The 9,164-nt window shown below is 44.6% G+C and overlaps 2 protein-coding genes across 2 annotated transcripts; both read right to left on the reverse strand.

Annotated features, from left to right (window-relative positions):
- Nucleotides 1-7: 7 nt before the first annotated feature.
- On the reverse strand, nucleotides 8-4,994 carry LOC115044070 (calcium-binding and coiled-coil domain-containing protein 1-like). Its single transcript, XM_029502903.1, has 14 exons — nucleotides 4,890-4,994; nucleotides 4,257-4,405; nucleotides 4,020-4,122; nucleotides 3,653-3,855; nucleotides 3,293-3,505; nucleotides 3,050-3,153; nucleotides 2,893-2,962; nucleotides 2,416-2,670; nucleotides 2,210-2,335; nucleotides 1,818-1,913; nucleotides 1,548-1,635; nucleotides 1,305-1,456; nucleotides 856-938; nucleotides 8-725 (listed from the first exon to the last, which is right to left on the reverse strand). The coding sequence occupies exons 2-14, from the start codon at nucleotides 4,386-4,388 to the stop codon at nucleotides 698-700; spliced, it is 1,653 nt and encodes a 550-aa protein (XP_029358763.1). The 5' UTR covers nucleotides 4,389-4,405; nucleotides 4,890-4,994; the 3' UTR covers nucleotides 8-697.
- Nucleotides 4,995-6,068: 1,074 nt separating this feature from the next.
- LOC115043772 (single-strand selective monofunctional uracil DNA glycosylase) lies at nucleotides 6,069-8,932 on the reverse strand. Its single transcript, XM_029502464.1, has 2 exons — nucleotides 8,461-8,932; nucleotides 6,069-8,054 (listed from the first exon to the last, which is right to left on the reverse strand). Exons 1-2 carry the CDS (start codon nucleotides 8,767-8,769, stop codon nucleotides 7,524-7,526), a joined length of 840 nt encoding a protein of 279 aa, XP_029358324.1. The 5' UTR covers nucleotides 8,770-8,932; the 3' UTR covers nucleotides 6,069-7,523.
- Between the last annotated feature and the right edge of the window lie 232 nt (nucleotides 8,933-9,164).

Consider the following 9,164-nt stretch of genomic DNA (forward strand, 5'->3'; position numbering starts at 1 on the left):
ATTGGCATGTAACTATCATATTTTTATTCAAGAACACCAGCTCTCCAAGAGAAGCTCAGAACAATAGAGAAAAGTATAATAAATAAACCTCAACATTCTGCTGAACAAGCTGCAACAGAATATTTCACACAGGTCTGTAACACATGCCCACACATTTGACAGAGTTTCAGGATTCACACTAACATGCAGAGGTTAGGGGGCTGATGTAGCACCAACACAAGATGTAATGTTTGGAATTCAAGCTAATCTTAGCATCACTTACGAACGATTTTATTCAACTAAAAAGCCAGAAAAGCTGAGTGTGTGTGTGTATATATATATATATATATAATGTGCAATATATGCCATTTATAAATAAATTAAAAGATATTCCTAGACAGTAGATTTCTGCAGATGAATTGCTGACTGAAAACATGGCGATCAGACTCATATGCAGATAAACAAAATGATATATTACGGCCAGTGCTCATCCTAGTTTTACTAATGCTAAATCAGTCACACTTATAAACTAACATAAGACTGAAAAGCTGTGCCATATTTCCTTTGAATTCAGGCACTCACAAGTTATAGACTCTTATGGAGAAGGCCAACTTCTACATGAACAGCTATGAGACAACAACAAAATGTTACCATTTTTCCATGAATATGCATCACAGTGGTAAACACGAAACGTGCCGTCCAGCCATCCGTCTCTGTCTCACCACATGGGGGCATCAGCCAATTCACTACAGAGAGAAGGAGAGTAAGAACTCTTACAGAAAGAGGTGAGAATGAACAAAAGGTAAATAGACTACACTCTATTAAATAAAGTTTGGAAATGCCGTGCGTGCAGCGTGACTGGTGGAAATTTGGAACCTCAGGATGGGGTTGACGAGGTCTGGCAGGTTCAGTTGTTTCCCGTCACCATCCTGGGCTTTATAGCACTGCTTCTTTTCATTCTGGGTTATAAAGTAGAATCAGAGAGGATGTAACTTAGAGTGGTATTTGATTTTTTTTATGCTAAATATTTCCGCCAGAACTAGTGACACTGATACATGTTTGTATTTGTGAAGTCTGGTGCCTAATACCATATCTGTCACTGAAATACAAGCACAAAGTTCCTCTAATGATTCTTTGCTGTATGTCCTATAGATCTGAGTATAATTTCAAAATGACACTTAACTCAGTGTCAAATCGGCACTTAACTCAGGTTGGCTACAACAGAGCTGACAGGAAATGATTTAAATATCGGCCTGTTCAGGACTCTTAGCTCCAAAATCAGAAGATGTTAATCCTTGCTATGTCTTCTGAACAGGTTGGCCTACCTGTGCTTCAGAGGCTGGTGTATCTTTTCTGGACATCTCAGCGGAAACGTCATCTCTGTTGGCCTTTTCCAGGTCACATGACAGGAAGAGAGGTGAACAGACTGATCTGCAGGAGGCTGGGGAAGCATCGTTCTCAGTGGAGGGGTCAGCGGCTGTTTGAAGTCATAATAATTCTCATCTACATGTTCTTCATGTCAGAGAGGAACGGACGTGCTGTGTAATGTGTAAAGATTTATCGCTCACAGATCGATGCGGGAATTCCCTCATTTGATTTAGCTTCTGGCACAATCGCCAATCTCTGCTCCAGCTGACAGATGTAGTTCTGCAGGCCCTGCAAACACCCACAGGTTTAACGCTTTGGAGAAGATAAGAACTGATAATAAGTGATTGGACAGAGCTAAATTATGACCAAAGATGACCAAGATGATGTGTTGAAATTTTCTGGGGAAAGAAGAACAATCGTTTTCTGAATAATTCTTCAGCTGGATCTGTGATCTGGAGTGAAGCTCTTGCCTCTTTCTCGAGCTGCTGCTCCTCTCTCTGTGTCTGGGCTTTCATCAGACTGCCCTTCAGCGCCAGCAGCTCTTGTTTGGCGTCGCTCAGCTGGACCTACAGAGGGCAGCAGCAACATACTCAGACCATCTGACCATGGCAGACCTGGCTCGGCCTCTTTCCTGCTGCTGATTACATGGCGGTGACAGGAAATGTTTACTCACTGTTCCTGGAGGCTTTCTATTTGTGCCTGCATGTGAGTAATGGAAGAGACTCTGGCTTGGCTCTCCAGATTCCACAATGTAACGTGAACCAGTGACGATGTAGCATTGCAGCACATGGGCAGCTATATATAAAGCTGAATGTGTTTGTGTATTTAATCATATAGTTGCGCTGTAATTTGATTAACTCACTCGATTGCAATCTCTCTCTCTCCCAAGTTCTACTTCCAGTTTCTCTCTTTCAGTCCTCTCCTCCTGGAGCCAGTCCTCTTTCCTCTGCACCTCACAACTCAGTTCCTGTAATTTCTTTTTCTCGGTCTGTGTGGAAATGAAAAACAGAGGAGCAGCTTTAACAGCACAGTCGCACACATTTTCTCATGCATGTGCAGGATCCTCACCTCTGCTGCATGTTTGTACACCTCTCTCTCTAAAGCCCAGTTGGTGCGCTCCTCCCTCAAGACCAGGTTCTCCTCGGAAAGCTGCAGGGTGAGCTGGGCCACCTGCAGTCGGGCCTGGTGCAGCTCGGTCTGTGTGTGGGCCTGACGGGTGTCCAGCTCCCTCAGCTCCCGACGCAGGCTCTCAGCCTCATGCTCACTGGCATCCAGGCGCTCCTGCATCCCCTGCACCTCCAGCAGACAAGCCTCGTTCTCCGCCTGAAGAAAAGCATTGGGAGGAGGAGAATAACACAGAAATAGCACCGGGGGACAAATAAGTATTTAGGTGTCGCTGTTTTCAGGGAACAGGATCATTCTCATCATACATATGAGAGCGGGTGTAGTTCTTGCTACTCAGTCCACAGTGGAACTTTACAGATCTGTGCTGTCGCTCCTTCAAGCTATTTATGTTTCACAAGAGAAGAAGTATCAACCAGTAACCTGAAGAGACTTTCTCTTTTCCTCATCGTGCTTCATTTGACTGGACATTTTCTTCACTCGCTCCATCAGCCTGTGTAAAGCGGGGAGAGCAGAGACTGTTTTTGGGTGCAGACACCACACAGACTGAGGCAGATGTTTGAACTAACCTATGACTTGCCTTTCCAGCTCTTTCTCCTTGTCAGTCAGAACTTTGACATCATCCTCCAGGTCTTTGATTCGATGCTCACTCTGAGCTCTGTCAGTCAGAAGTTTACTCAGTTCCTTTTAGTTTTGAGGGGAGAAGAAAACACATTCAAGATTCATTTTCAAGTTTGTTTCTTAGATACCTAAAGTCATCCACCAGTACAACTCAACTCTATATGAAAGTTTTAAAAAAAGGAAATGCCTGACACAGGCATACCTTGTGTTTTCCCTCCATCTTCTTCAACATCTCACACTTGTGTCTAAGGTTTTCCTTCAGCTCTGCAATCTCTTCCTTCATCACTTCTCGTTCCCTCTCCCACTCCCTCCTTGCCTTCTTGTTGTTCCCTTTCTCCTTTTCCATCTCTGTTTTCGCCTCGTCCAGAGCCCGCTGTAAATCATTTTGCTTGGAAAAGGATTCTTCTAGTCGACTCTGCTCACCACAGGAACAGATGACAGGGAGGCTTTCACTATTCATTGTCATTTTTTAATGGAACATGCGCAGTAGTTAGACTATTCTGTCAAATACACCAGTTGTCATTATCACAATGATGCTCATCTGAAGAGACTTTTCTCCCACCTGCAGCAGCTGGGCCCTGGGGACGACCAGGAGCAGCTCCTCCTCTCCATCCTCCTCATCTTGCTCCTCTTTCACTGTCTCCAGCTCCTCCAGGGGTTTGGGAGCACAGAAAGTGAACGGCCGACTGCAGGCACGCACCTTTCCCATCTTATCCACGTACACGAACTGGTACTCCACAGTGCTGGGATGTGGCAGGTAACACGCTGTATCGAGCAGATATTTCTTGTTCTTATTTTAGTCTTTCTAAATCAGAAAAGCTAGCTTTCAGTTTCAATTCATCTTGGATTCAAATGTCCCATTCAGTCAAGATACCTCAGACTGTATTGTACCCATTTGCCCTTCGAAAGATATTTGTCTGAATTCTTACCGTGAAAAAGTGCACAGCAGTTCGCACTGGTTCCCTCAGTGTATCCTTCAGGAACAAGAGCCCATGTGTAAGTATGATACTGCTTCACCGAGGACCAGCCCATCTGTGGCATGATACCAAATACAATTTAATCCACAAAATGATGCACCCTTATCACTATATGGACAAATAACCTATTTTGATGAAGAAAAAAGCAAGTTTAAATGTGTGTGTAAGTGTATGAGAGGATTAGGCGACCTCAAAAATCCCGATCCAGTCATTGCTGCTCCACTGATGGCCAGAGGTCAGACTGTAGTGGCACTCCACTCTGGTTTGGGGGAAGTACAGTTGCCCCACATTTCGAAACACCACTGTGGACTGTTTTTCCATGCTTATAGGAAGCTGAGCTGTTGAGGAAGAAAGGATCCAGTGAAATGTGCTGGGGTCTGAAGAACAGCTGATGAAAGTTGATAGCAGAGCCAGTTAGGCAATGCATTACCATCATAGCACCCTTCACTTATGGCCCTGCAATGTGTTTATAAACAACAAGCTTACATATCCACAGAGTGTTCTTTATACCAAGCACCCAGTGTAACAACAAACATCACTGTCTTTTTTTCAAGAATAAATGTGGCAAACAATTTATTTGCGTCTTAAAGTACGTCTTAGAATTTCAATAAAAATTATTTTTGACAGAAATTAATTACAAATTTTAATCTAAAATGTGTTACATACTTTTTTCTTAAATGTGTGCCTTTTATCAAAAAAAAAAAAAGGAAACCGGAAAAACTTACCTTTAGTAATTGGTCTTGTTAATTCATTATGGCCTTCCAACAACATTTATTTGTATGCTCATATTTAATTAATGCAAAGGTGAATAATGTATATTACCTTATTGAAATGGATGAGATATCCCTTCTGCTGCTTCATGAAGGTTTGAGCTGTGCATCAGCCTGTAGACAGTGATGAGCAGTTCAGTCAGGTGCAAGAGTTTCACAACCTCTCCTGAACCATGTGGACCCCACATAAAATTAGTGCCGGTGGGGGATGCATGGGAGATGCAGTTCACAAGTGCTTTACTCATCACAAGGCAAAGCAATGTTTTGGACTTCATCTCCCATTGGTTCACACGGTTGTAGGACATAAGATCTGCTGCTGTTGGTTGTTGCTCATTGCAATTCTTAGAAGATGTTGACGAGGGGAGGGGTTTGATCAGGGGGGCACTATGCCCAAGGATAAAAATTTCTCTTCATAACAAGTGAGCTCACTGTCCTGAAATCAGAACTCCAAAACGCAACAGGCAACAGGCACTACCTTCACATGAGTCACAAACTGTGTGAAAGGTTTCTGCATTTGTTTGCTGGAAAAAATGTGCAGGGACATTATCAGCATTATTCAAACTCACCATGTCGTGTAAAACTCCTCAGCCTTTTTTCGATGCAGTAACTTGGATACAGAATAGATCTGAAATGGCCCATAAACCTTTTTGATCACGGCATAGAATGTGGTTAACTCAGAATTATGCTCTCGGTTATGAACACTTGGCGGCAGCACAATCCTGGATTAAAAAAGTGAAGATGGCTTTTATGTAATTATTGCAGTTACAATCCAAAGTCACAAAGACTTAGTCACTAGACATGAACATTTTCACAGCAGATGACGGCGTCGGCTGCAGAGTCAGAATACTGTTGTGGGCTGCACTGACACCAAGTGGTAGAAACAACACTTACACAACTGTAGCTCATTTTGATGCCTGGTGGTTAAGTTTGACACCATTTTATTAGAAGTTACTTTACAATAATTGACTTCTCAAGTTGATTTTTCATCTCACTGACATAACCAAATGACACCTTACCTCCCGTCGGACCTCTGCTTCACTGTCCACACTTCATGAACAGGCAGGGCACCTAAAACTCATTTCCCTTCAGTTTAAACCTTACTAAGCATGCCAACATTAAGCAATATTCAGTAACATTCTCTGTGTTAGCATACTGTAATACAAACAGGCTAAATGTTGGTGTTTATTGACAGGAAGACTTCATCTTTAGAGAACCACAACAAGAAATGATCAAATTTTTCATTATTCTGGGTTTATTTAACCAGGAAACATTTCATTTCAAGAGCCCAGACATAAACAGGATTGATGAAACCCATATATGAATGAATAAAACATTATCAAAAAAATGACAACTAAAAGTAGATTGTTAAGAATTAAGGACAGTCTTCTGCATCAGTCCAATAGTAATGAGTGCATGTCTTTGTAATGTTTAACAGTTGTTTGTATAGAGACTTTTCCATATAAATCATGTGTCACTGTTCTAGTTGTATGCCACTAAGTATACTAATTAACTAAAATGGCAATTCTGAGAGAAGGGGCAAATTTAGCACCTTATCCATATTTGGGCTTGGATTTAAGTTTTGACCAGAAAGTGTGAGCAACAATTTGACAAAGAGACTTTGCAAACTTCGCAGCTGTGGATATGACAAATGTTAGAGTAACGTTAGGTGAAAGGCAGAGCCAGATCTCCATTTGGTCTTCCTGCTCTCTCCGGTTCTCTGCCCCCCCTCCCTTGTGTTTCTCCAGGTGGTTAAAAGGACATTGGCTGTCACCTGTGGACTCCTGTTGGTCATCTTGGTTCCACCATGTGCTGCACAGAAGAGCAGCCACTTGGCTTCCAGTCAGTCATGTTGGCCAGCGGGGGGTACAGAGCCACCTCTTAAAAGCATCCTGTTGAATGCTTTGAATGGTTTGTAGACTGAGGTACCCTTTACATTTTTCACCCATGTAGGTAAGACTGCTGTTGATCCAATGAGGTTATGGGTTGATGCCACTTTTTCACTCATGCTCTCTTCAGAAAAGGTAGTCACTCCTCATTTTTGCCTAGCTCTGCTATATTTTAATCATTTATTCTGCACAACCCCCACAGTCGTGATCTGCTGCTTGTTTGTTAATCTGCTTAAGCTAAATCCTAAACTGTTCACTGTTCACTGACGCCATCCTTAGCCATTGCCCGTGTTATTGTTCATTTTGGGTTTTACCATGAAAGGGATGTAAGTGTAGTGTAGAAATACTTTGAGTCAATTTTCATCAACCTGGGTGGTACAGTGTTAGCACTGTAGCCTCACAGGAATAAAGTCTGATTCCTGAGCCTTAGGCCTTTCTGTGAGATTCCACGTTCTCTTCTAAATTACCCGTAGGCCTGAGTGCAAGTCTGAATAGTGGTTTGTCTTGATACCTTAGCCAAGTGATGGACCAGTGACCTATCCAAGTGAATCCTGCGCTCAACCAATGTTAGCTTGGTTTAGCACAAGCTCCCTTCAACCCTGACAGATAAGCAGTACTGATAATGGATCCTCCACCTCGTGCCACACTGTCCTCTGAAAAATGAAAGATGGACAGATCTTCACAGCAAAATAAAGAAATAGAGCAGATGTGTCTATAGACTTAGTTTCCATTGTCAGTTCGGCCTGTTTCTGGCTCGGAAACGTGGAGAAAGCATGAACCTGAACCTCAGTCTGATTAGGTCATGTGTTTTTTAGCAGTGACATGACACCCAGTTCTTCCAGTTTGACTTTAGCCACTTCATCCCAGCCCCTATTGGCCAGCGGGTTCCTAGGTGATGGATGCATGATGCCTTGAACGCGCACATTTACCCCTGCAGCAGAGAGGGCTCGCCGCGCCCGCTGCTCTGCCACCTTACCAACGCCGATCACCATGGAGACGCCCAGCACCTGGACTGCCTGGCAGAGTGCAATGTCACACAGGGCCAAGAGGGCCTCCCGCTCCGCAGCAAGCAACTCAGGGGGGGTCAGATTCTTCCCACTGTCGCTCATGAATATTAGTGGGCAAAGGTTGTGCACAAAGCAGTGTCGGAAGAACCTCTCTGGTTCACCACATAACTTCCTGAAGAAACCCCAAAAACGTGCACCACTCACTTCGCTCTGGGTACAGGCAAGTCCCATGATCCTTCGCTTTGGATGCTCGTCCTGGGGACGACCAACCTCCCCTGTGATCTTCAGCCAATCAACAACAGACTTGACTTCGCCAAAGGGGACCTTTGCAAGGGGAAAAAAAAAAAAATGGGGGGGGGTGTTATTTGAGCTTTTCCAACACAGTCGTTTCATGGTAATGAAGTTAAGGGAAGTTCAGTTTGTTAGAGGGAAACATCAGACCAAGATCTGGTGAGGAAAACTGAGGCCATAGAGACTAAACAGCACAGGTATGTGATGGACAATGTCAGATGTAGTGAAAACACTTTAAACTTTAAAATCCCTGGATATGAAGGCAATGGACCCATTAGGGTCTGAGCAGAGATCTCAATGAGCCCTTTTATGAATGTATGGCAGGTTTGTTTTCATACAGACCAGCCAGCTGACTTTCGTCGGACTTCAGATCTATACTGGACTTAAAGGGCCAACCTGCGCCATATATATTAAAACACAGTGGTTGTTTCCAGCTCACCCCGGTCTGGGCCATGCCGAAGGGTCCGGGGTTCATGCCCAGGAACAGGACTCTCTGTCCGGCCCGGCAGTACCGCTCCACGTAGCAGCGGTGTGTGTCCCAGGCGTACTCCAGCGGGTTGTAGATGAACCGGACCGGCCCGCTGAAGGTGAGCCGCCGGAGGTGGGTGTTCAGCTCCAGCTCCACCTGCAGGAACCTGGAGGAGAGAGCCACATCGAGTCCCGGAGCCGGGTTAGAGCCCGTGTCCGCCTCCCGGTGCCCCCCGGCGGCCCTGCCGGGCTCCGGTGCCGGACTGTTGTTGTCTGTCATGGCCGACTGCCTGTCTGTCTGTCTGTCTGTCTGTCGGGTTCAAACGTCGCATTAATGTGACGTTGTTTCCAGCTTGAGTGACGGTCTGACCCGGACCGCCTTTGAGGACTCAGCTTTGTAGTCAACAACAAATCCGTCCACCTTTGTGTTTCCTTCCTCGGCCTCCTTTTCCTGCGCACCAGAGCGGCTGCTGCCCCCCGCAGGGCCCCCGGGGCCACTGCAGCCGAGCCCGGTCCCCCTGTGAGGAGAGCAAAACCTCAGAAAGCTGGACGAGTCAGTGAACAACAGAACTTAGTTTAAAATGTTACTTCAGGATTATTCAATAAATGATGAAAAAGACAGAAAAAAGAAAGAGGAATGAGCAAATGTTTGGCTGATGAGCACATTCATCATGG

Source organism: Echeneis naucrates, chromosome 5 (genome assembly GCF_900963305.1).
Source record: "Echeneis naucrates chromosome 5, fEcheNa1.1, whole genome shotgun sequence".
In the NCBI taxonomy this organism is placed as follows: domain Eukaryota; kingdom Metazoa; phylum Chordata; class Actinopteri; order Carangiformes; family Echeneidae; genus Echeneis; species Echeneis naucrates.

Coding starts and splice junctions, on each gene's coding strand:
- LOC115044070 (XM_029502903.1), bottom strand. CDS start 4,388: ATGGAAAAACAGTCCACAGTGGTGTTTCGAAATGTGGGGCAACTGTAC. Junction 2,671..2,892: donor AAAAGAGAAAGTCTCTTCAG/GTTACTGGTTGA, acceptor GCTTTTCTTCAG/GCGGAGAACGAGGCTTGTCT. Junction 726..855: donor CTCGTCAACCCCATCCTGAG/GTTCCAAATTTC, acceptor TTCTCTCTGTAG/TGAATTGGCTGATGCCCCCA.
- LOC115043772 (XM_029502464.1), bottom strand. CDS start 8,769: ATGACAGACAACAACAGTCCGGCACCGGAGCCCGGCAGGGCCGCCGGG. Junction 8,055..8,460: donor TCGGCATGGCCCAGACCGGG/GTGAGCTGGAAA, acceptor CCCCTTGCAAAG/GTCCCCTTTGGCGAAGTCAA.